General features: G+C 44.1%; 1 protein-coding gene across 5 annotated transcripts in view; it reads right to left on the bottom strand.

Annotated features, from left to right (window-relative positions):
• LOC306937239 (membrane-associated guanylate kinase, WW and PDZ domain-containing protein 1-like) overlaps nucleotides 1-27,219 on the bottom strand; it is a 155,675-nt gene that overhangs the window by 39,234 nt on the left and 89,222 nt on the right. For 2 of the 5 annotated variants that reach the window (XM_079520903.1, XM_079520904.1), the window contains exons 6-15: nucleotides 23,974-24,211; nucleotides 12,962-13,047; nucleotides 11,692-11,730; nucleotides 10,432-10,489; nucleotides 10,019-10,161; nucleotides 7,082-7,207; nucleotides 3,386-3,571; nucleotides 2,876-3,119; nucleotides 2,161-2,339; nucleotides 1,830-2,039 (exon numbers count right to left, since the gene is read on the bottom strand). In XM_079520903.1, the coding sequence (XP_079377029.1) occupies nucleotides 1,830-2,039; nucleotides 2,161-2,339; nucleotides 2,876-3,119; nucleotides 3,386-3,571; nucleotides 7,082-7,207; nucleotides 10,019-10,161; nucleotides 10,432-10,489; nucleotides 11,692-11,730; nucleotides 12,962-13,047; nucleotides 23,974-24,211 (1,509 nt within the window). The remainder of the gene's footprint in view (nucleotides 1-1,829; nucleotides 2,040-2,160; nucleotides 2,340-2,875; nucleotides 3,120-3,385; nucleotides 3,572-7,081; nucleotides 7,208-10,018; nucleotides 10,162-10,431; nucleotides 10,490-11,691; nucleotides 11,731-12,961; nucleotides 13,048-23,973; nucleotides 24,212-27,219) is intronic. The other 3 variants (XM_079520906.1, XM_079520905.1, XM_079520907.1) reach the window with 3 other exon arrangements.

Raw genomic sequence — 27,219 nt, 5'->3', positions numbered from 1 at the left:
TTTCCCAAATTGTCGCACCTGGGGTGAGCCTACATAGGCAGCCGAATGCTCAGGGAGCAAACATTTGTGTGGGAAGAGGCAGCACCACCGTAACTGGTTCTTTGTTCCATGATGATTGACATGGTGATGAATGATGATGATTAGGAATGATGATTTTAAACTATAAGCAGAGGAATGAAAATACACAAAGGGAACAAATCAACCAAAGTACATAGAACAGGAAGGTAAAACAAATGACAAACCCATAGTTAACTTAATGGCAAACAGGTAAAGGAACAGACGATCTAAAGCGGAACGGGAGAACTTACTTAATGCATCGTAATGGAACATCATCATGGAACAAAGAACCAGTGGTGCTGCCTCTTCCCACACAAATGTTTGCTCCCTGAGCATTCGACTGCCTATATAGGCTCACCCCAGGTGCGCCAATTTGGGAAAATTACTAAACCCCGCCCACTCCTAAGTACACTGGTCTTCTCTACACTTTTCCCTACTCACTGTGTGAGGGGACTTTCTACAATCACGTTTTGAGCTTGTGGTTCTGCTACTTTTGCCAGATGAGGTTTCCACCCTCCTCAACAGAGACGACGTCAACGCGGGGGTCCTATAGGGTGAATAACGATGAGAACCACTGCTCAGCACAGGTCACACTTTGACAACCTGCGCCCACCCTGCCCGCCGTAGTAGACCGACCCGTCACTCAGTGGTGGAAAGTAACTAAATACTTTTACTTAAGTACTGTACTTAAGTACGATTTAGAGGTATTTGTACTTTACTTGAGTATTTCCAATTTCCAGTACTTCTACTCATCTTGGAGTCAAAATTTTTACTTTTACTTCACTACAATTATTTGAAAACTTTAGTCACTAGTTACTTTGGCGATTTAAATTTTGCTTAGAAAACATACATTAACCACTTCAACCCTATACATTTCGGCCATTTGAAAATAGCCGATCTACAAGCTCGCAACGCGACGCATTATACTGCTAACAGTATAGATCCGCCCCACCCGAGCATCATCTACCCTGACTCGTCATCCATCAATAATTTATACTTATCTATCTAACTATAAATGCACCAAGTATCTGTGTGTGACTGTGTCTGAACCGTTCGCCCCACCGACTTCAAATTCCACAAGTTCCACACCCCCACAGGGAGTTCAGTGCCTGGTGTCGAGTCTGTCGGTTGTCCAGAACTGCCCCAAAAAGGCCTCTACCCGGGTTCTGGACAGGGACGTCTGTATACAGTATACTCCACATTTGTGCATGCCTGACAAATAACTCCATATACAGTATGGGCATAAAAGAGACAGACATAATATCTGGGTGGGGGCGTGGGGCATCCATTTCCAACTTGCATCGTTGCAAGTATGCCAGTGCCCAATGGGCACCGCTAGTGTATAAATCAGTGCTTTAGTGAAATCAAACTCAGCTTCTTCTATGCAACGGTAGAGTCTGTTCTCCTATACGGCATTGAATGCTGGACCCTGAAGCCAACCCTACAGAAGTCTCTAGATGGGTGCTACATCAGAATGCTGTGTGCAGTACTTAACATCAGCCAGAACATCAGCCAGGAGAATGAGACTATAGCAGGACACTGCCAAAGACACCCAAGAGTAGTAGTGCTGTTGGAAACAACACACGGGAAACGGCCACGAGGACGTCCCACATTCACATATGTGGATGTACGCCATAAAGACGCAAGAGCGCAACGCACCAACGAGCTGGCCACATGTACGGAGAACCAGGATGACTGGGAGCGACGATGGAGGGCTGGTCTGAGGACGACCTAGACAGAGTGCTTTACATAACATAATGGGTTCCCCCTACCTCTCTGTACGAGCATGGTGACCTCGCTGCCTCGGGGACACTTGCTGAGCAGGTCCACCACCTGGTTGTGGGACATGTTCTGGACGTTCCTCTTGTTCACCTCCACCAGGATGTCTGACTCCTTCAGGCCGCGGCAGCGAGGGTAGTCCACGATCTGCTTGACCCGCTGGCCTCCGCCCGACAGGCTGTCGGCGATGGTGAAGCCGAAGCCTGGAGAACAATGATAATACATTATGAATCAATCTGGCCTCCGCCCGTCAGCGATGGTGAAGCCAAAGCCTAGAGGGCCGTGCATGCATGTGTGCGTGTGTGTGTGCATGTGTGAGTGTACCTTTGTCTCCCTTCTCCATGTGCACGGTGATGAGCTCGGGCTGTGTGGCGATGGAGCTGGCCAGAATGGCCACGTCGCTGCTGGAGTAACCATGGGAACCGATGGAGGAGGCGTCGCCCGACGGGCTGTGGGGGCGGGGCTCGCCACGCAGGCCGTTGATCCCGCCCTGGCTGCCGTGGCTGACAGAGAGAGGGAAAGAGAGAGTATTCGTTTAGTACTAAACAAACATACCAACCGCCATCAGACTATACAACACATAGGAACTTTCTCCCTCAATGCTTATGGTGCTGTATGTTTGTGGTTCCATGGTCTTGTTGTGATTGTGTCCATTTGTGTCTGATGTGTTTCTGTCTGTCTGATTGATTATTGTTTATTTGTTTATTTCACATTATGCTGCTGTAACGCAATCAATTTCCCTGCAGGGATTTAATGGGCAACAAAGTCTTATGCACACCTGTATGCTCTGAGGCGGGTGTGTAGGCAGAACTTTATTTATAGGCAACGTTTCGGTCAAAGACCTTCTTTGACCGAAACTGCCTACTGCCTATTGCCTATAAATAAAGTTCGTATTGCAAGTGCAGACGGTGCGGGTCTTTATGCACTTTGTGTGCATTCTTCTGAATACTTTGAGCCCTGCAGGGATTTTAAAAAGTACATCTCATCTAATAAAAAGTCCATAGACTTGGCTGCCACAAAGCTCAAAACTCGGCCCCACCTGGACGGGGACTCGTAGGCCTCCAGGCCTCCTCCGTTGACGATGATGGGATCCTGTTTGTCCAGGATGGCCACGGAGGTCACCAGGCTGGTGTTGGGGTCGTCGGGGTCAAAGGGCAGCGGGTAGCCCCGGCACAGCGCCAGTTCCACATTGGATCCGATGGGGATGGACTGGAAGATCTTCACCACCTGGGCGTGGGTGTAGCCCAGAACGATGGTGTCATTGACCGAAACGATCACATCTCCTGGAAATACAGTACACATACTATACTGTCAGCACGAACAACATATTTTCAGATGGGGTCGACGGCCAATTACATATTTTTGGGCGTCCTTGACATGAAAATGTTCGAGAAACGACTGACATAGAAACATGAGTTTTTCAGAAAACTGTCAGGATTAAGAAGGCATTTGTAGAATCGTCCTCAGGTCTAAATGGGTTAAAATATGGAGATGAGCGGTTCAGCCCCGACGACAACAACCTGACGTGAGCGTTTTTTAGCGCACGTACCCGTCTCCATCTTGCCGTCCAGGGCGGCGGGCCCGTCCAGCACCAGGCTCTTGATCTGGAGGAACTCGTCGGGTTCGTCTCCGCCCACCACGGTGAAGCCGAACCCCCGGCGGCTCTTCTTCAGCTTGGTGTTGATGAAGGTCCCCGTCAGCTCCGCCGGGTTCCGCGTGAAGAACGGCTTCCCTCCTGCATGGGAAACATGTAGACACGTTGGTGTTGTTACAGTGTATAATACATGCAGGGAAACATGTAGACACGTTGGTGTTGTTACACGGTGTATAATACATGCAGGGAAACATGTAGACACGTTGGTGTTGTTACACGGTGTATAATACATGCAGGGAAACATGTAGACACGTTGGTGTTGTTACACAGTGTATAATACATGCAGGGAAACATGTAGACACGTTGGTGTTGTTACACGGTGCTAGAATACATGCAGGGAAACATGTAGACACGTTGGTGTTGTTACACAGTGTATAATACATGCAGGGAAACATGTAGACACGTTGGTGTTGTTACACAGTGTATAATACATGCAGGGAAACATGTAGACACGTTGGTGTTGTTACACAGTGTATAATACATGCAGGGAAACATGTAGACACGTTGGTGTTGTTACACGGTGTATAATACATGCAGGGAAACATGTAGACACGTTGGTGTTGTTACACAGTGTATAATACATGCAGGGAAACATGTAGACACGTTGGTGTTGTTACACGGTGTATAATACATGCAGGGAAACATGTAGACACGTTGGTGTTGTTACACAGTGTATAATACATGCAGGGAAACATGTAGACACGTTGGTGTTGTTACACGGTGCTAGAATACATGCAGGGAAACATGTAGACACGTTGGTGTTGTTACACGGTGCTATAATACATGCAGGGAAACATGTAGACACGTTGGTGTTGTTACACAGTGTATAATACATGCAGGGAAACATGTAGACACGTTGGTGTTGTTACACGGTGTATAATACATGCAGGGAAACATGTAGACACGTTGGTGTTGTTACACGGTGCTAGAATACATGCAGGGAAACATGTAGACACGTTGGTGTTGTTACACGGTGCTAGAATACATGCAGGGAAACATGTAGACACGTTGGTGTTGTTACACGGTGCTATAATACATGCAGGGAAACATGTAGACACGTTGGTGTTGTTACACGGTGTATAATACATGCAGGGAAACATGTAGACACGTTGGTGTTGTTACACGGTGTATAATACATGCAGGGAAACATGTAGACACGTTGGTGTTGTTACACAGTGTATAATACATGCAGGGAAACATGTAGACACGTTGGTGTTGTTACACGGTGTATAATACATGCAGGGAAACATGTAGACACGTTGGTGTTGTTACACAGTGTATAATACATGCAGGGAAACATGTAGACACGTTGGTGTTGTTACACGGTGTATAATACATGCAGGGAAACATGTAGACACGTTGGTGTTGTTACAGTGTATAATACATGCAGGGAAACATGTAGACACGTTGGTGTTGTTACACGGTGCTAGAATACATGCAGGGAAACATGTAGACACGTTGGTGTTGTTACACGGTGTATAATACATGCAGGGAAACATGTAGACATGTTGGTGTTGTTACACAGTGCTAGAATACATGCAGGGAAACATGTAGACACGTTCGTGTTGTTACACAGTGTATAATACATGCAGGGAAACATGTAGACACGTTGGTGTTGTTACACGGTGTATAATACATGCAGGGAAACATGTAGACACGTTGGTGTTGTTACACGGTGTATAATACATGCAGGGAAACATGTAGACACGTTGGTGTTGTTACACAGTGTATAATACATGCATGGGAAACATGTAGACACGTTGGTGTTGTTACACAGTGTATAATACATGCAGGGAAACATGTAGACACGTTGGTGTTGTTACAGTGTATAATACATGCAGGGAAACATGTAGACACGTTGGTGTTGTTACACGGTGTATAATACATGCAGGGAAACATGTAGACACGTTGGTGTTGTTACACAGTGTATAATACATGCAGGGAAACATGTAGACACGTTGGTGTTGTTACACAGTGTATAATACATGCAGGGAAACATGTAGACACGTTGGTGTTGTTACAGTGTATAATACATGCAGGGAAACATGTAGACACGTTGGTGTTGTTACACAGTGTATAATACATGCAGGGAAACATGTAGACACGTTGGTGTTGTTACACAGTGTATAATACATGCAGGGAAACATGTAGACACGTTGGTGTTGTTACACAGTGTATAATACATGCAGGGAAACATGTAGACACGTTGGTGTTGTTACAGTGTATAATACATGCAGGGAAACATGTAGACACGTTGGTGTTGTTACAGTGTATAATACATGCAGGGAAACATGTAGACACGTTGGTGTTGTTACACGGTGTATAATACATGCAGGGAAACATGTAGACATGTTGGTGTTGTTACACGGTGCTAGAATACATGCAGGGAAACATGTAGACACGTTGGTGTTGTTACACGGTGTATAATACATGCAGGGAAACATGTAGACACGTTGGTGTTGTTACACGGTGTATAATACATGCAGGGAAACATGTAGACACGTTGGTGTTGTTACACAGTGCTAGAATACATGCAGGGAAACATGTAGACACGTTGGTGTTGTTACACAGTGTATAATACATGCAGGGAAACATGTAGACACGTTGGTGTTGTTACACGGTGCTAGAATACATGCAGGGAAACATGTAGACACGTTGGTGTTGTTACACGGTGTATAATACATGCAGGGAAACATGTAGACACGTTGGTGTTGTTACACGGTGTATAATACATGCAGGGAAACATGTAGACACGTTGGTGTTGTTACACAGTGCTAGAATACATGCAGGGAAACATGTAGACACGTTGGTGTTGTTACACAGTGTATAATACATGCAGGGAAACATGTAGACATGTTGGTGTTGTTACACGGTGTATAATACATGCATAGGAAACATGTAGACACGTTGGTGTTGTTACACGGTGTATAATACATGCAGGGAAACATGTAGACACGTGGGTGTTGTTACACAGTGTATAATACATGCAGGGAAACATGTAGACACGTTGGTGTTGTTACAGTGCTAGAATACATGCAGGGAAACATGTAGACACGTTGGTGTTGTTACACAGTGTATAATACATGCAGGGAAACATGTAGACACATTGGTGTTGTTACACGGTGTATAATACATGCAGGGAAACATGTAGACACGTTGGTGTTGTTACACGGTGCTAGAATACATGCAGGGAAACATGTAGACACGTTGGTGTTGTTACACGGTGTATAATACATGCAGGGAAACATGTAGACACGTTGGTGTTGTTACACAGTGTATAATACATGCAGGGAAACATGTAGACACGTTGGTGTTGTTACACAGTGTATAATACAGCCTCACAGTCATTTTAACCACTTTATCCATTTAGACGTTTGGCTATTTAAAAAAAATAGCAGATATACAAGCTCACAGCACCTCACTTTGTGCTGCGCTGCAAGCTTGTAGATCTGCTTTTTTTTATGTCTGAAAAATATTTTTTTAAAGATTGGCTTCCGCGGCCAAAAAACATAATTCTCAATGTGGGGGTCCTTCACATGACAAGTTATGGTTATGGTAATAAAGGTTATGGTAATAATGATGAAGCCTTACGTTTCGGCGGCCCCCCAGGTCCCGGGGGCAGGGGGGGGAGGTTATGGGGGTCCCGGTACGTCTCCAGGTGGTTGGGGGCGTAGTTAGACAGGGGTGCTCCCGCTGACGCGTGCTCTTCAATCCACTCTGTGTGTGTGTGTGTGTGTGTGTGTGTGTGTGGGGGGGGGGGGGGGGGGGGGGGGGGAGAACACCAGGGAATCATTCATTTAAACATTTAAACACTCATTCTAGACATGCTGACATACTAACATTTAAATATGATTAAACTCTACTACACAGTACACCACACACAGACCTACAAGTATATAAAACAAACACATATTATAGCAGAACTGTAAAGTTAACCACCTGAACCCTTGTGTACCTCTCCTGGTGTGTGTGTGTGTGTGTGTGTGTGTGTGTGTGTGTGGGGCATTCAGCGACGACAAGCTGGTTGATGGGTGAAGAGAGGTGTTCAGGGGAGGGAACTAGCATAAAACCCTGGGGGACCCCAGTCAACTAAGTAGAACAGGGCTTAATTAAAGGAGCAGTTCCCCCAATAAATGATACATCGTCTATCAACTACACACCCCCATGACGCCTTGAATTCACGGAGACGTTTTAGTTTTTGTCGCATTGCTTCTTAAGCCAATAATTTGCTGACCGGTGGAATGATGCTAATGCCTCTGGTTGGTCGGGCTACCAGAGACCGGTGGAAAGATGCTAATGCCTCTGGGTGGTCGGGCTACCAGAGACCAGGGGAATGATGCTAATGCCTCTGGGTGGTCGGGCTACCAGAGACCGGTGGAAAGATGCTAATGCCTCTGGGTGGTCGGGCTACCAGAGACCGGTGGAATGATGCTAATGCCTCTGGGTGGTCGGGCTACCAGAGACTACGCCGGTCATCAAATTACTGGCTCAGGAATGCGACAAAAAAAACGAGCAAGGCTTCACGGGGTGTGTATAATCGATAGGAAATGTGCTTGAGTGAATACTTTACCTACAGATAATGTTCAATTGAGGACACACGACACACAGACATAATGGTTATGCTGTGATTGTACATCTTTAGAGTCAATATACTGTAGGGCTGCAACCGCTAATTGGACTAATTAGTCCAATTAACTGATTGATCAGTCACTAAGGAGTCAAAAGGAGCTGAAAAGCAATTGCAGCGATGTGTCAGGAATGAATAGAATAATCACCAGGAAAATAACGAGCAAAAATATCACGATGGCATTCAGTATAGCATGAATACAAATCTCAATATTCACATATGAATAATTTTCAGCAGCGGTTACAAATAAATACCCGTCTGTGGCAACTCTTCAAATTCTAAATGGTGTGTTGAATCTTGAATAACAAAACGGAGGAACATTTCACTGCTATTTGAACCGATATCAGAGATGTGAATGAAAACACACGTCACACACTAAAGCAAAGAGTCAAATGATACCAATAATACCAAGTATGTATGATTAATCAAATAATACAATACCAAGTATGTATGATTAAACAAAGAAGAAGATACACAGTGAATTAGGAGCACATGTCCACAGAAAGCGTTTCATATGACAGGATGAGCACTTTGGATATCATCGTGTCTGGAGAGCGCTCAACACCCAAGCCTTTATTGACACACGTTCGAACAATCATCAACCGATGTCCGGTCGCCTGCGTTATTAGCAGCACAAACGGCTGAAAAAACACTAAGCATAATGCACGCTAAGCATAATGGTTTTGGATTAACACACCGACTGCCATGGACGTGGATCCCCACTTTTTAATGTTTTCAGTTGGAGATCGTGCTAATATACTACTGTCTATCAGCGTCTCCGTGTCTAGGAGATAAACCGGAAGTGGTCAGTAAAAAAGGTTCTCCCTCGTCGACTTCAACAATAGCCGAAATCTTAATGCCCTTTTACATTGGATTCTAATCACAGATTCCGATTCTAATCTAAACAAGCTTTATTTACGATACGTTGTGAGCTTGTAGATTAACATTAGTCTGGTTTATATTTGTTGGCAGAATCCATCAATATATTTAGTCTTAGCATCAGTGATCGTAGCTTAGTTTTTATTTAGTCAACACTATAAAGCGCTTGGGAAGAGGAGCGCTCCAGTGCATCGTTACCATAGATATACATGATAGCAGAAAGGCACATGGCAGCTCCTATAAAGCTTATCTGTGGACACGGCTACTTAGAGCCCTCAGCTGTGGTCGTCTCCATCTCCTTGACCTCTGGTCAGGAGCTCAATCAAAGGTCACATGGGAGAAACCACCAGGTGTTTCTGCCCTACTGCTGTGACACAAGATTCCCAGACTGGACCCAAACCAAAATAATGGTTATAGGGCCCAATAGGGCGATTAGGGCATAGAGCTGGGGCCATACGGACACAATCAATATGAAGAATAGGGCGATTAGGGCATAGAGCTGGGGCCATACGGACACAATCAAATATCACCATATTATTATTTTACCCAATGTCTCAATATAGACATAGGGACGATAGCACCGCAAAGCCATAGGTTGTGAGCTTGTTGGGTCTGCCATTTTCACAATTTTCAACATGTTTGAAAGTAGAAAATACAGTTTAAGTTATCAAAACCAGGGTCTGAAAATACTACATCTATGCCTCATAACGATATTCCGATCCAAGATGATATCTATAGCTTCATGTCACACGACATCCATATAGCATCGCCTCTGTCAATCAAATCGTTAATCGCAATTATTTGTGTGGCAACAATGGCCAACTTAAATGTGTAATGGTGACAGCCTAGTTAGAATATGAAGATAAGAGGTTTATGGCCGACAGCAACGGACATGGATCTACAGTGGGCGAGGAGTCGAGGAGGAAGACAACCACAGTGAGGAGGAGCAAACTTAACGCTTCTATAACTCAAACGTGAAGAATGTAAAGTAAAAAAGGAATGAAGTTGAGCAGGAAACGAACCTCGAATATAGCGCTGCTCACCTTCAGGAGGCTGCTGGTACTGCGGCTGCTGCTGCTGCTGCTGCCCAGCGTCCAGAGGCAGCTTCCTGCCTCGTCTGGCCTCCACCACCGGGTTCTCGTACTGGGTCTTCCTGTTGATGTGACTGATACCGAGAGAGAGAGAGAGAGAGAGAGAGAGAGAGAGAGAGAGAGAGAGAGAGAGAGAGAGAGAGAGAGAGAGAGGGTGGGGGGGGACCCATTGGTTTGGGAGAGTGTGAATCACATTGAGTGACAGAATCGGTCTGGTGTCTCTACTAATTAAGCCCTGGCTAAAGTATGTGTGTAATAGTATATAATAAATGTTGTGCGTGCGTGCGTGCGTGCGTGCGTGCGTCGTGCGTGCGTGCGGTGTTGGGAGATTGTGTTCCACTTACTCCACATAATAGACCCCGTACACTGGATCGTCTATCCTCTCCCACCCTGGAGGTAATTCTGTAAGAGCACAGAACACGTTAGACACACATAACATGCCATGACAGCCCAATGATGGAACATATATGCTCCCATCATCATCATCATCATCATCATCATCAGTGGAGAAATACGTTTGCTGCAGTACAAAAACACTGCTGTCTGCCTACAGGGCAACAAAGGGCATGGAACACCCATGCTTTCAAGGCCTGATACAACCCTACGACCCAGATCCCACTCACTCAGATCAGCAAACGCAAGAATGCTGTAAGCATTAAACAAAGACAGCCTGGACAATGCTTCACATGTCCCATACTCCTCTCCCTTCCCTAAAACATCCCAGACTCTTTTCCCTTCCCTAAAACACCCTGGACAACGCTTCACACGTCCTACTCTTCTCCATTCCCTAAAACACCCTGGACAACGCTCCACACGTCCCAAATGCCACCGCACTTGTGTGGGGACATGTGACCCTCACAAGTAATAATAATACTATATGCACACATGCGCACGCGCGGCGAGAGAGATAACAGGCATACGGTTAAGAGCTATTAAGCTGACATTCACATTAACATGGGCTCTGGTTTCCCTCACAGACAGAGTACTGCTTCCACAGTGTGTAGCACACAGGCTACATTACACTAATCAATAATCACTCATACTGTCTGCTCCTGATCTGACACAAACAATAGCACCTCGGAAGACACACGTCCAAAGTCCTGTAATCGACTTCCCGATTGCGTTTCGCATCGGGGATCGTTTGTGTGCAGCTCACATACGCGCCAAGGGACGGCAGTACAATCCAAAAGAATGCCAGCTACTTGGGTCTGATATGATCCCGTTTTAGAGAGTCATAGACCACTAAATTGCTAAATCAAAACAAAATTAAAAGATATTCGTCAGTAACTCTCCAAAATAGGGATCGTACGGACCAAAGCATATGCCATGGGTACACCCTTTGGGGCATGGTATGGTAGACTGTATCTTTGGGGCATGGTATGGTAGACTGTATCTTTGGGGCATGGTATGGTAGACTGTATCTTTGGGGCATGGTATGGTAGACTGTATCTTTGGGGCATGGTATGGTAGACTGTATCTTTGTACCTGCCCGTGTGACACCCTTTGGGGCATGGTATGGTAGACTGTATCTTTGTACCTGCCCGTGTGAACGCAGCATATCTGTAGGCAGAGGAATGGCTGTATAAGCATTATAAAATGCCTACCTATGTCACTGTCTTGGTCTTCTGTATGGACCCCTTCTTCTCCAAGGTCAAAGAGAGCAACATGAAAGACACGGCACAGAGTCGAGAGTGGAGTGGAGTGGATGTATGGGTGTATGGGTGTATGGGTGGATGGATGGATGGATGGGGCAGGAGAGAAGTGAAAGAAGAACGATGGTGACAGTCCAGAGAAGAGGAGAGAAACACACATCCCTTAGTTTCATAATATTATACACAACCATCACTGGGTTCAATATCTATAAACTCTACAAGCAGACATAACCACTTGCAACCACTTGGGGGGGGGGGGGGGGGTCAGCTGGTCTGGGTCGAGGCCTGAAAAGATTGGGACCCATTGACTTGCATATAATGTTCTCTCTATTCTCGTTCTGACCACTTGATGGTGCCATTTCATAACCTATGTTGTGATTGTTGCTGCTGTCAATTTGTGTTTTTAGGTTTGTAGCCTCCTTCCGTTTTATTTGGGATTTTAAGGAACTATTTTCTGTTCCATAGAACACGTACACCTGAAAGAAAACCTACGTTGTTTGTTACTGACCGAGGAAAATACTAAGACATGCATACTCATGTTCATTTGAGTTCCCCTTTTGTTTCTTTACACAAACATCTTGAGACAAACTCCAGGTTTAACTATTTGGAGCATATATGTGTACAACATAAATGTTAGTACTGTAACTAAGAGCTATGTACTAATACATCACAATGACGCCTATCATGTAGTATCGTGTAGACGGTGTAATATTCTACTGTTAGACTCTAACAGTAGAATATCTGTACAGTTAGACGGATGTTAGGTTCTTAGCTTGCTTATTATCCTTGATGACTATTTCTATGTATTTGATGTATTACCATGTGTTGTTCTTGCTTACTGTAAATCGCTCTGGATTAAGAGTGAATGCTAAATGTCTCCTAAATTGTAAATTGTACATGCAAAATCACAACAGAGGAATGAGAGCTCAAGTGCACCCTCTACTGGTTCAAACACCACAGCACAACAACATGCAGGCTTCCACTTCTACATTCTTTCTAGTATTCTCCCACTGACTGCGGCACCGGTTGTGGTCACCTATTTAGTCTATTCTTTTTAGTAGGCGGTCTGCTATTTTTAAAACATTTTGAGAAATCTTGACCTAATGGGGGGAACTCACAATGTGTCGCTTCGCGCCGCATTGTGGGCTTGTAGATTGACTATTTTCAATACTTCTTAACACACCGTTTTGTGAACCAGCAGCGTGTTATTAGAGCAACTTACCATCGTCGTCACACTCCTCCAGAGGTTTGGGGGTCTGGTCTCCTCCACAGCGAGGGTCCAGCCATGAGGTGGTCTTTGTGTTGTGACTGAGGAGGGGAACACAAGAAAGAAGAGCACAGTTGAAGATGGGCCGTCATCATCACCACCACCAGATGGGCCGTCATCATCACCACCACCAGAACACAACACAGCACAGCAGGGGCTCATGCATGCATAACATCCTCACTGTCAGTGGAAACCTGCCATGTCAGGGATTCCCCAAAAGGCAGATCGCAATCTACCAGTAGATCACTACTTCACAATTCAATTCAAAAGGAGCTTTATTGGCATGAGAAAACATTGCCAAAGCAAGGGTCAAAATATAATAAAAACTGTTGAAAATGGGGAAAGTATATATACAGTTGGAGGGGGTACAGCATTTTGTAAACAAAGCTACTGTGTGTCGTTATATAGACGCCTTAACAGACGACGTCACACTGATAAGCAACAGCATGTGCGCGCACAACGGCAGCAGAAGAACACTACCTCTCATAAGATGCAATGGAAAAGTTCTAACTGCACTCACGTGTAAAAAATGCCCCATCAAACTTTCAGATGCTGTTTTTATCCCAGTGTGGAGGAAGAATGATTAGGATTTTTATTGTGATCTCTCGCCCTTGAAATATATAATCCATTGGTTTCTGTTGTGTTTGAACAATAATAGCAATCCTTGACTTCCGCTCTCACCATGGCAAGACGTGTTTTTTCTAGCTCCTGCGCGTCTGACTCCAAGTCACGGATTTTTCCACATTTTCTCTTCCTCCTCCTATGGTGTACGGATTCATATCTTAATATACCAAGGGGATTACATCGAGGTGAAATGGAGAAAAACAAAACCGTAATAGAGGATTTTCAACCGGATTCTCACAGCGACTTTTACCTGGTCAGTGAAGAAGTCAACGGGATCAATGGAAAACGGCCTGGATACGGCTTAGCAGCTATTCAGTCCCTTCTAGCCCAAAGAGACAAACTCCAGATTAACAAAGGGAAGAGATCTTTCTTTCTCATTATTTTGTTACTGTCTGGCGACATCGAGATTAACCCTGGTCCCGTGAACACACGACAAATGGCAAGGCTGCTCCGGAGTGAACAAGAAACCGGAGAGAACAAAGGAATCCCCATCGACTCAACAACACCAATGCCGACCAGCCAGGCGACGACCAACAACAACAACAACACCGATAGCATTCTTCCTCACCACCAGCCAACCTGCACACCCATGCTGGATATACACGCTGATGTCCCGGCTGTGAATACTACATTCGCAAGAGCCGAGCGCGTCCCAGACAACAGCAGGCGGAATGATCCTACATCGGCAGTCGAGGCAAAAGACACGGACAACACCACCATCTACAGGCGTGAAGAGTCTCCACATCCAACCAAGGGGGACAAAGCGGCTGGAGACGGACACCGTGATACTTTACCTGCTATTTCTGCTGTTTCTCCGGTCGACACCATGGCTCAATCGGCCCCACCAGCGCCCTCAACAAACCTGGACGAGGGACCCCATCCCCCACTCCCGCCACCCCACGACGACCCCCACGCACCCCCCACCCTCCCCCCACGGCACCCCGCGGCTTCTACAGACATCAACAATGGCCCTCCGCTCCACTATTTCGCCACGGAGGAAATAAGCACCATAGTCAGAGCCAACGGACTTCATATCTTTCACCTGAACGTCAACAGCATTGGACCCAAAATGGCTGAAATCAGGCATATGTTTCAATGCGGTAAGGCGAACATCATTAGCTTCTCTGAAACCAAACTTGATGAGTCAACCAAAGACCCAGAAGTTGAAATAGAGAACTATTCCTTGATCAGAAACGACAGAAACAGGCATGGTGGTGGCGTGTGTATGTATATTCACAAAGACACTGAATATGTTACTCGTACTGACTTACAGCATGATGAAATTGAAACTGTGTGGGTTGAATTAATTTTCAAAAAGGCTAAATCAGTATTAGTGGGCACCGTCTACAGACCGCCTGACCAACATGGGTTCTATGATATACTTGAGGGGTGCTTAGCTGAGGAGGAATGTGTAGAGAAAATCCTGATTGGCGACTACAATACAGACATGCAACGTAAGGAAGCACCTGTGTTTAAGTCATTCAGTAAATTCTGTGATCTACATAGTGTCAGTCAGCTAATTACCCAACCCACTAGAGTGTGTGATTCTACTCAAACTGTCATTGATCTCATTCTGTCCTCGGACAAATCCAGAATCTCCAAGAAAGGGGTTATTGTATGTGGGCTTAGTGATCATTTTATGATATTCTGTACCCGCAAAATACAAAAACTTAAGACCGGCTGCCACAAAACAGTCATATCAAGGGACCTCAAAACCTACTCTAGTGAGGTCTTTAACCAAGTATTGGAGAGTCTGGATTGGTCCGATGAGCTTAATAGCACACTTGTCGAAGAAGCTTGGCTTGGCTTCAAAACCAAATTTACATCAGTACTGAACTACATGGCTCCTTTGAGAACCACCAGGGGCAAAACCCGCTCGGAACCATGGATGAATTCGGACATACTGGCTGCAATGAAAGCCAGAGACAAAAAATGCTCTGAAGTTCTAAAATGCAAGTCAAAGCTAGCCAAGCGCTTCGACAGTGTTCGCCAAGCTCGTTTGAACAACCTAAATACACAACGAATCAAACTACGAAACAGTGTAACTGCCATGACCAAATCAGCTAAAAGTAACTTCATTAATGATAAAGCTGAGGAAAACAAAAACAATCCTCATGAGCTCTGGAAGCTACTAAACAATCAACTAAGCTATGGTCAGAAACTAAAAACCAGATTTTCGAACATAAACATCAAATCTGACAACACTCTCATCACTGACAACCTTGATGTGGCCAACTACTTGAATATCTTCTTTACAAACATATCAACAACTCTGGTTAACAAACTGCCCTCCCACTCTGGGCTCTTTGGTGTAGAGCACATTACAACCTTCTACAAAAACCTAGGTGTTTGTAAAGACGATTTTAAACTAGTTATGGTAACAACCGATGAGGTAATTAAGAAACTGAGTGCCCTCCAACCCCACAAGGCCACAGGACATGACAACATTCCCTCCAAATTTCTCAGAGACTCAGCCATCTCTATAGCTCCAATCATCACCCACATAGTAAACCTCTCCATCAAACAGGGACAGGTCCCCCAAGATTTCAAACTGGCCAAAGTAACCCCCTTGCACAAGAAAGGGAGTAAATTAGACCCCGGCAACTACCGCCCTATTTCTATTCTTAGTTCCATCTCGAAAGTGATGGAAAAAATAGTCTATGAACAGGTTGAAAAGTATCTTGCCACTAATAAATTATTGTACGAGTTCCAATCTGGCTTCAGAACATCCCACTCCACTGACACATGCCTCCTCTATTTGAGCGACCACATCAAACAAGAGGTGGACGCTGGCAAATACTGCGGCATGGTCATGCTGGACCTCCAAAAGGCTTTTGACACCGTGAACCACTCCATACTGGTTAACAAGCTAAAAGCAATTGGTTTCGATAGCACATCAGTGAGCTGGATGCAATCCTACCTGGAGGGGAGAGAACAGATGGTGGAAGTGAACGGAACACTGTCCCCCCCCCTCCCAGTGAGCTGTGGCGTTCCACAAGGAAGCATACTAGGGCCTCTACTGTTCCTAATATATGTAAACGACATGACTTCAGCCTGTGACTGCAACTTGTTCCTGTTCGCAGATGACTCAGCACTGCTGGTCTCGGACAGGGACAAACTGCAGGTTGAAAATGCCCTCAGCTCTGAACTCGGTAGAATCTGCACCTGGCTCGCTGATAACAAACTATCTTTACACCTGGGAAAAACTGAATCCATTCTCTTTGGCTCTATTAGTAATCTCAGCAAGGCAAATGGCTTCTTGGTTAGAGTGGGTGACAATGTTATCACACGTAAAGATGAAATTACCTACCTAGGTTCCATCCTGGAGGCTAATCTTTCCGGTGATAAAATGGCCACCAACGTAATCAAAAAAGTCAACCATAGAACAAGATTCCTCTACAGGATCTCCTCACTGGTCAACAAAAACACCTTGAAGACCTTAACAGGAGCCCTTGTACAGGGTTTCTTTGACTATGCATGCACCTCCTGGTACCACAGCACCTCAAAGGCCCTTAAAACCAGACTCCAGACTTCCCAAAACAAACTGGTCAGGCTCCTACTTGATCTAGCCCCCCGAACCCACCTCACCCCTGCCCACTTCGACAGGCTGGAATGGCTTAGGGTCGACGACAGAGTACAGCATCTTGCAATGGGTCTGGTCCACAAGATTCGATACACCACCAAGATACCCATGTACCTGTCTAGATACTTCCTTAATGTTAACGAAGTCCACACCCACAACACCAGAGGGAGTGCAACGAACCATGTACAACCCAGATTCGGCACAAACAAGGGACTAAATTCTTTTCGCTCCTATGCCACCAAAATGTGGAACGCCCTACCAACTGTCATTAAGACATGCGAATCCCTTGACTCCTTCAAAACCGCTCTCAAAGGGCACCTACGGATGGCTGCAATTCGAAACTGGCCCCCGTAAAATCTGAATCCCCCCCCCCCCCGCCCCCCCCTTTTTTCCCCTCACTGTATATATTTCTTTTCCCTTTTTACCTCCTTTTTGATGAATTCTTTTGTGATGAATTCCTGTTCTGTCTATAGAAGTGTCTATTTGTACGTCTCTAAATGTTTTGATGATTTGAACATGGTGGACCCTGTTGGAAACAAGTGTAATGCTTAATTGGGTCGTCCACTCACAGTTAACAGCCTTTGTATTGAGTTTGTGCTTGAAATGTACTGTAATTCTGCAAACTGTTAATAAATTCTTCAATCAATCAATCAATCAATTCAAATCAGTTGTCCTCAAAACCACACCTCCAGTCGCTGTCATAAGAACGGGAGGTGCCCTCATGATAACGGCAGCTGCAGCCCATCAAGTATAATATATGCTTCGTATGTTAATAACAGTCACATCCGCGATGCGATGTGAGCTTGCATATCAGCTGTTCTATGTGCGCAATACTGTTGCGCTTTGAAGTATAAATGTCTCCTAGGGTGCATCTCACTTGCCAACACACAAGAGAGATTGAATGGACTGAAACCAGGGCTCCCCAAAACAACAGGTTTGGAGATCTGTTGGGAATTGATTACATGAAACAGTAGAAGAAGGTAGAAGCTTTGTTTACATGTGCAGCAAGTCCAGCTGCAAGTCCAGCTGTCTGCTTGGTACAGATAGTAGTCCTTAGGGTGGTTGTATTCCATTAGCTAACACTCTTTTGTCGTAACAGACAGTTCACACATAATCCACATGACATGCCCCTAAAAAAATACAATTTGAATATATAAAAAATATTTTTGGCATCTGCCATTTGAATTAAGGTGACATGATTAATTGACATCCAAAAAGGGCCTGTCAGCTCTAGTGCAACTGCAAACCCACAATGCAAAACTTTGTTTTCCAAGAGTGTTACGCCAGTAGCATTACAAGTTATCCAAAATAAGAACATTACCAATTCCGCCCCACTATTTCACATTCAAAGTGTGTTTGTCTTATATGTAACGCCAGCACCGTTATTCCAAAGCCCCCTCAGGTAATTTTTTTAAAACTATTTTCAGTAATGGGACAATCATTTTTGGGGGTTGTTAGATCATGTCGAGTCATTTTTAAAGTATAGCTCTCAAGTCGAAAACGTGTGGGCACCCTGTTCTACGTCCTCCACAACCGTTACTATATCGTTGCTATTGGGCAGAAACCTCTTGTCTCCATAGCATAACTTTGTGTGTTTTCCGTAAATGAATTCTCTACTTGATCATACTGCAGAGATCTGCTTGACAACAACAACAAACATCACCAGTTAGTTACAAAGCAGCCTATCTCCATCGCTCACTGTTAAGACCACAGCATAATTAAAAAAGGTAGTGCCGGTGATAATCTTTGGTTTAAAACGTTTTTTTGTTAAAAAGCTAAAGCTCTATATTGTGACAGTATTGCTACAGAGTTTTTGTTCAGTAACAGTGTTAAATAGCTTGATATTGTGATTGCTATAGTGTTAACAGGGGTTTCTCCCCGTCTCTCCAGCTCTTTAATAAACATAAAATACATTTTCACGTGGGTTGCCATTTTGCCAATGTCACCCAGAATAGACCTACCCATTTATCAGCTTCTATTTTTATAGTGTTCCAGTTCCAATTGTGTGAAGGCAGCGTATTTTGGATCATAACTTCAAATCGCACTTTGTTTATCCTGCATCAATTCTCTCAAAATAAAAACCGGTATCCCGACATGAAAGTGCATTTTATGTATACTAAACAAGTGAGAGAGACAGAGACCGGTCCTGTTACCGAACAAACACTCAGCGATTACTAGCAACAGCATAGAGCTATAGATCTAAACGTTTATTTTAAAAGGTAGGGAAGTGATATTAATTGGTTAAAACAAAGTGTTTTATGAAAGGGTTAAATCACTCACTATATTCTAATAGTTATCATTGCTCAATAACAGGAGTCTCCCTGTCTCTGCAGCTCTTTAATAATCAGAAAATACAGAGAAATGTTCAGCCAATCAGGAGAAAGTAGCCATTTATCATCTTAAATTTGTATAGTATTCCAGTTCCAATTTTGTCTTCTCATTTCTTTGTGTCATCACCTACAATTCCACTTGTTTAATCTGTATCCTGACTGAGTTATCCTGATTGGATAAAATTGGTATCCCGGCCTGAAAATGTCCTTTATGTTTAATAAAAAGCTGGAGAGACATGGAGACTCCTGTTACTGAACAAACACTCTATAGCAAAAGTCACAATATAGAGCTTTTAAACACTTATTTTAACCAAAGAAAATCACTCACCCTACCTTTAACAAAGGAATATCACTCATACTGCACCTTTAAAGTGACGATTACATGATATATATAAAACAGACCTATAATAATAGTGCTGAAGGTGGCGGAACACCACATCGGCCATATATCCTCCTGGTGGGTGTGTTCTGCAGGCCTGTAGTAGCAATAATCCAGTGTGTGTGTGTGTGTGTGTAGCAGAGAGAGAGCTGGAGGCAGTAGTCAGGTGGTGGTGAGAACTCAGAGGCTATGTCTGAGTGTGATCTGTTTACCGATGAGCGCATGGGGGGGGGGGGGGGGGGGCATTGGGGGGAGGGGGTTGCCATGCCGCCCTGACAGGGGGCGGCATGTCGAATGACAGGGGACAGGCGGTGGGAGGAGCTAAGTGGGGCAGTCATCCCGGGAGACATTTCCCTGACAATAGGTGCAGGTAGCAGTGTTGCCATGTCCGCTTATTATAAGTGACGTCGTTGGGCTTGTTTTTCTGTAAAGCTGCTTGTAAATATTGGTAGTGGTTTTTTGGGGCTTTTTTGGACTTTAGGTTTCTAAAGTGTAGGCTAGTTGCTTATTTGGGCTTGTTTCCTAATGTCGTTTAAGCCAGTGATTCTCAAACATTTCCAATACTTGTCAAGGACTCCCTTTGGTTTAAAACATTTTTTTGTTAAAAAGCTAAAGCTCTATATTGTGACAGTACTCATTGCTACAGAGTTTTTGTTCAGTAACAGTGTTAAATAGCTTGATATTGTGATTGCTATAGTGTTTGTTCAGTAACAGGGGTTTATCCCTGTCTAAATATTGGTAGTTGTTGGTTGCGGTTTTTTGGGGCTTTTTTGGACTTTAGGTTTCTAAAGTGTAGGCTAGTTGCTTATTTGGGCTTGTTTCCTAATGTCGTTTAAGCCAGTGATTCTCAAACATTTCCAATACTTGTCAAGGACCCCCACATAAATGTATTTGTCCAAGGACCCCTACATCTAAAAATATGTTGTGCCAGGGACCCCCATACCAGATTTGTGCCGTTAAAATGTTTTACAAATATTCCACATTTGTCACTTTTTTTCAATATTTGTTTTGTTGAAAATAGCAGGTCTACATGCTATTTAGACCTACTATTTAGATCTACATGCTATGCAGATCTGCTATTTTCAATAGCCTAGTGCCCTAGTCGCTTCTTTTGGGCTTGTTTTCATAGACCTTGGGTGCTTATTTCTCTCACACAATCTGGCAACATTGGGTGCAGGTAGTGATGGTAGAGGGTGGCGCTGAGATTGCCAGCATGTTATTATGGGCACAATGCAACAAGCCACTAAAATAGCCAATATCACCCAGTGTTGCCAAGGCTGTTTATTTTAAGCGACTTTGGATGGTTTCATTCCTAAAATGAATTATGTATTTATGGCCCGCCGGTTCGCATAGTCATGTGAAATTCATACGATGAAGTTCCTGAGTGTTATATCTTTGTGTAAACATATAGCAGCAGGCCTACGTTTTCTAGTCGATTAAGAGAACAAGCAGCGAATTATGCTCCTTTCAAAATAGATTTTTTTTGTGTGATAAAAGAGGGCTGTTGCATCTGCTCTATTTGGAGTTTTCTAAAGGTAGTAGTAGCCTAACAAGGTAGACTAGTACAGTACTTAGCAGTTAGCACTTAGCAGGTGTTAGAGACACACCTCAGTCATATGCAATTCGCTCCGAGCCCAGGGTGTGATTGTTTTTGTTGGATGGTCCACAGCCCATTCTGATGGACGGTGTGGGTGATCACCTGGGGAAGGGGGGGGGGGGGTTGATGGGAGAGAGGGGGACCCATGGGGGGGGGACCCATGCCTCTGCTTTTGATCCCCCTTTCATTGTTATGGGCAGTAGGGATGTGTTTCATCCCCGCTTCTGGTCACACTTAAATACACGCATTTCCTTCATGTAGGAATAGATTGACTGATAGGTTTCGTCACACAAAAGCATCCAAACAAAGGAAACAAAACAAACAATAAAAATCCCATAGACTCGGCTGCCATCTTCAAAATCCATGCATTGGCTAGCGAACACACTCTATGAAGTACAGTCCTCTTGTGGGATTTCAGGGTGTATACTGTAATAAAGAGTTCTCCAGGTGGAATTAGTAACTACGTGGATTTTGATCAACGTCTGCCTGTTATCTCTCCTATGGTACCAACATCAATACAGCATGGAAATGTGGACAAAATCGTATTCTAATGACAACAAAATATTCTACATCTTGGGTTCGTGGCTCAAATGCTGAATAAATAATGGACCCTGGTATGAAAAAAAGGTTTGAAAACCACTACTGAATATGAAGTAGAATTCTAATAGTGAGGTATTTAGTACATACTCTATCAAGGTCAAGGTCAAGGTAAACTTTATTGTCCACAAGGGAAATTTGTCTTGGGCTTTCACCCCAGCTATAGCCACACATAAAACATCAATGACAAACAAAAATACATTACAGAGGAAGACACAACATTACACATGATGTGGATAATCTAACCTCACACAAGGTGCGGTTCCATCAAGCCTTTGCGAAAATAGGAAGCGTATGTTCGTTAATTCGAAAAAGGTGAAGCGCAATGTCTCTCGTTTCCATTTGCGGATCTCAAGCGAATAATATGTGATTATTGGTCTGTTAAACCAGGAGGTGGCGCACTCTTTCAGTCCAATGACTTTATATAACTGCAAAAGAAGAAAACAGCGCAATCTGATGTCACCAGAACAGCGACACTAAGAACCGACACAACAACAACAACAACACACATGGACACGACGACACATGAAACAACAACTGGTATGGATTGGCCAATCAGAAAGCGATATCATGCGAGTTCATTTTCCGCTAGTGTTTCCATGCTCCAGTTGCGCATTTCACTTTTTCGATATAGCCTCAAATCCGCCACCTTCTAGCGAAAAAGTGTTTTGCGAAAAATGGAGACTTATTCGCATGTTGATGTGTTTCCATCCAGGAGATTTTGCGCAAGAGCCTTAATGCGCAAAAAAACGGCTTTATGGAAACGCACCTACAGTTACCGCTGTTTCAGAGCCTCGTTCAACATCTTAGTTGATGCTGGTACAAACGATTTTTTTAAATCTGATGTACTTCCACTTTGGTTCTTTGTATCTTCTCCCAGAGGGCAGAAGTACAAACTTGCCATTTAAAACATGGGTAACGTCATTGACGATTTTTTGAGCCTGTTTTAATGTAGCCTGCTCATAAATAGACTGCAGAGAGGGGAGTTGTCTTACCCCTATGATCTTCCCTGCAGTCTGCACCAATCTGAACAATTTGGACCTCAGTTGCACTGAGAGATTACCGAACCAAACTGTGATGCCAAACCTGACCAGGCTTTCCAAGACTGCTCGATAGAACACTAACATAAATCTTTGGTCAACACCATGAACCCTGAGACGCCGAAGGAAGTGCAGTCTTTGCTGTAGTTTACTACAGAGACTGTCAACATGTGTATTCCAAGTTAGTGAGTTGTCAATACAGATCCCCAAGTATTTATATGAGGGAACCTGTGAGATGGTCGAGTCATGGATGACCACAGGCCTGTGATCACCAATACTCTTGGGGTCAAACACCATCTCCTGTGTCTTCTTAACGTTAAGAATAAGGTGGTTGTCATCACACCACTTTACAAAGTTCTGTACCTCTAAAAAGTAGTCGGCTACATCCCTATCCTTATCCAGAAGGGCCAAGATGGCAGTGTCATCCGAGAATTTAATGATGTAATTGTTCGGGTTGCCACTTCTACACTCATTTGTATACAGAGTAAAAAGGACAGGTGAGCTCACGCAGCCCTGGGGTGCTCCAGTACTCAGGGTTCTGCGCTCTGACATAGTGCCATTCACACTGACCCTTTGTGTACGTTTAGTTAAGAATGAATGGTACCATCTAATAATAAGAGGATGGACATTAAGGTCCCTCAACCGCTTAATTAAGAGATGTGGCTGTATTGTATTGAATGCTGAGCTGAAATCTACAAGAAGAAGGCGTGCATAGGCTTTGTTATTGTCCAAGTGTTTCAGCTCTACTATGAAGTAGAGCTCTCAGAGTGGGGATTTCAGGGTACACACACTATTCTAAACACTCAGGGGTACATACTCTATGAAGTAGAGCTCTCCGTTCTCCGTGTAGGCCATCTCCCAGTTGTCGGGCAGCGGTCCCAGGGGGTCCTCAGGCGAGGCCAGGGTCTGCGGCTCAGCGAGGAGGGTCTGCTGGCCGCTGTCCGCCGTGGAGGTGGCGGCATTGTTCAGGCCGTAGGAGGGCGCGTTGTCGCGCGCCGGGTACGGCCGCGCGATTCCGCCACCGCCGCGGAGCTCGTCCGGGTCGCTAGGGTTACCTGCGCACAACAAGGAGGGGGAGGGGAAGAGGCTACGCACTAAGGATCCTGGGTAACAACAACAACAACCACCACAATGACAACACAAAGGAGCACACGAACGAGGAAGAGACAGAGGTGGATTTTACGTCTCGAACATGAAACAAAATGAACAGGTTAACCCATTCTTTCTCTGCCAACCAACTACGAGAAATCTTGTAGATTAATGGGTACGTAGATTAATGGCAAGCAATGAGTACCGAAGTGCTGACGTCACTCGCTCATCCCCTGGGTCGCGGATGTTGTTTTTCTCCATGGAGAATAGCATTGGAACCATCTCATATTGTGCTTTTTTTTTTTTAAAACACTGTCTCAGACATTGGAGGTGACTCTGTATCGTTACTCACATTTGATGTCTGTTTCTGCAGTAACATTAGCATTTCTCACCTTCGGTTGATTCTCCATATCTTTTGGAACACAGTTCTTATTTGACACGATATAAAAAACAAGTCTATATGGGAATTCAGAATGGGGGAAAAACGCTACCGGTTAGGATGTGTACATGATGTCAAACTTCGGTGCTCTATGGTTGACTAGTTAAAATGTGCTGGAAGTGATATTTATGTGTTCAAATAAGTGTTAAATAATAATGTCTATATACAGTATTTTGATAGTAATAGGGTATAGGCTATAAGTGTTTGTTCAACTCTTTAGTAAACAGAAGGGGAAAACAATCAGGCCAAGATAACAATTTCCTCCAATCAGGAGAGAAATCATATACATTGTATACATTGTATTCTACCGGTATATTATTTCTCTCCTGATGGCTTTAGTCCTGTATTCGATAGCCTACAATAAGCCCAAACCACACCAATGACTTGCCATGCAACTCCTTGTAACCATTATCCACAATGGAGGTTGCAAGGTGCGGTTGACCTTAAAAAACTGTTTTGTTGCAAGGTGTTGCGACTAGTTTTGCAAGGAGTTGCAACTTTGTGGTTTTGGCTTAATACGTCCAAATTGGAACACAAGCTGATACATGATCTTTGTGGTGTTCTCTCTCTTGATTGGATGAAATCTGTAACCTACTTAAAAATGTAAGATCTGGAGAGACAGGGGAGACCCCTGTTGCTGAACAAACACTACAGAATCAGAATCATCCCACAGTTTCACAAGTAAAAATCTGTTTGATATAGATCTATAACTTATTTTAACAATAAATAAACTGTGCATTTGAACGCCCTAAAAATATCACTTACAGGCAGCACCTATTTAATGCATGCTTTGTCTGTGTGTGGATGCCATTCATACTTAAATATAACCCCCTCATCCATGGTCTTTGTGAGCCTCCCACCCACCCCATTCCAACGCTCCTCCGAGTGACTCACTGAATGAATGGGGGCTCAGGAAAATGCTAATTTCTTTAGTAAACTCCAGGTCCAAACTCTCTGCTACTGTGCTACAGCACCCCCCTGGACCCCCTCCCCGTCGCCGCTATAGCCTCAGTCTCCTCCCACAGGCGTTAGACACCCCCCCCCCCCTCCTATCTGGTCCACTTCCGTGGGCCTTTCAGGGGTGATGAACATGTTAATTCAGCCCCTCTATAAGCCAGGCTGGCATGGGGCAGGGTTGCCAAGTCTGCCTATTTACCACGACGTTGGGCTCGTTTGTTTCCAGAGTTGCTGGTAAAACATAACGAGTCGCGGGTTGGGGAAAATGTGGTGGCTTGTTTTGAAAATCAAACAAGCCAACATTTCTTTGATGTATATACTATAAATACCCATTGGTCTGGGGGAGTGTGAATCACATTAAGTGACAGAATCGGTCTGATGTCTCATTAAACATAACATAAAACATTCATCATTATAGACATACATATTTATAATGATTAATGCATCAAATCTTTTTTTTATGTGGCCATATTATTGGGCTTGCTTTGGCTTGTTTTTCGAGGGGAGATTTGGCATATTTCTCTCGCCAGATTTGGCTTGTTTTTGGAGATGGGTTGGCTTATTTCTCTCACGAGAGTTGGCAACACTGCACAGATTCACACCGTAAGAAGAAACTGTCTAACAACCAGTGTTTGGATTTTGACAGAAATGTTTAAATGTAGTTGTAGTCATATTCTTCTGTATATTTGAGGGGCGCTAGCCCCTCCTATGTCTAGCTTTTAGTGTGTACACACTTTGTACGACTCCTAACACAAACATTATCACAATCCCCGCCGGGATTAATATATTTATTTATCGCGCATTGCCAAGGTTTTTCCCCCTTTCAACCCTTATTTTGAAGAGTAAAATATCCTTAACCGGATGTTACAATGACGTAATGGTGTGTGTGGTGTCTTGACCGGCTGTTCTCTCGCTGGGTGCAGAAAAAACCTGACCGTGAGTATCACAGCGCCACCTGACCAGAAAGACATTCATTGTGCTGATTTGGAGATAAAGGACATTTAAAGCAGCACATGATAGAACGCACGTACGTGGATGCACGGGCAACTTAAGATGGCAGGATTAAATAATATAAAGACCCTTATCACGTAATTTACGGGTTCGGCCGGGGGGTCAGACTAAAGCTTATTTACTACTTATATTATTTACTTAGTGTTTGTGTAAACACAAACATTGCGTAAACACTGAAGATGAAGGTGAGGACGCAAATTCTGATTGGCTGGAATGAGATGATGTATTATGATGTATGATGATAAGAGCGCCCCTCACTTCAAACGATGTGATCTTTTTGTATAGTTTACAGATTAGATGTCAAGTGTTTATTGAAAGCGAAAGCTAATCAACATAAAGAATAAGGCTAAAAGATGCCACCTAATTATATTAGTGCCTACGGACAAACAGTATTTAATAAGCGACTAATTACAGGAACTAAAACACTGGTGAGCACTGAGCAGCCAATGAGTGAGGAGCAGACAGACATAAATATGCAGGACAGGCCTTTTGGGTTCTGTCAACTACTGTTGATTTTGACAGCCAACTTTGATTTAGTTTTAGTCAGTCTTTTGAATACAATTTCCA

This window comes from Electrona antarctica, assembly GCF_951216825.1.
Source record: "Electrona antarctica genome assembly, chromosome: 2".
Lineage (NCBI taxonomy): Eukaryota > Metazoa > Chordata > Actinopteri > Myctophiformes > Myctophidae > Electrona > Electrona antarctica.
The sequence above is the reverse complement of the archived record's forward strand: the minus strand, read 5'-3'. Positions and strand labels throughout refer to the sequence as shown.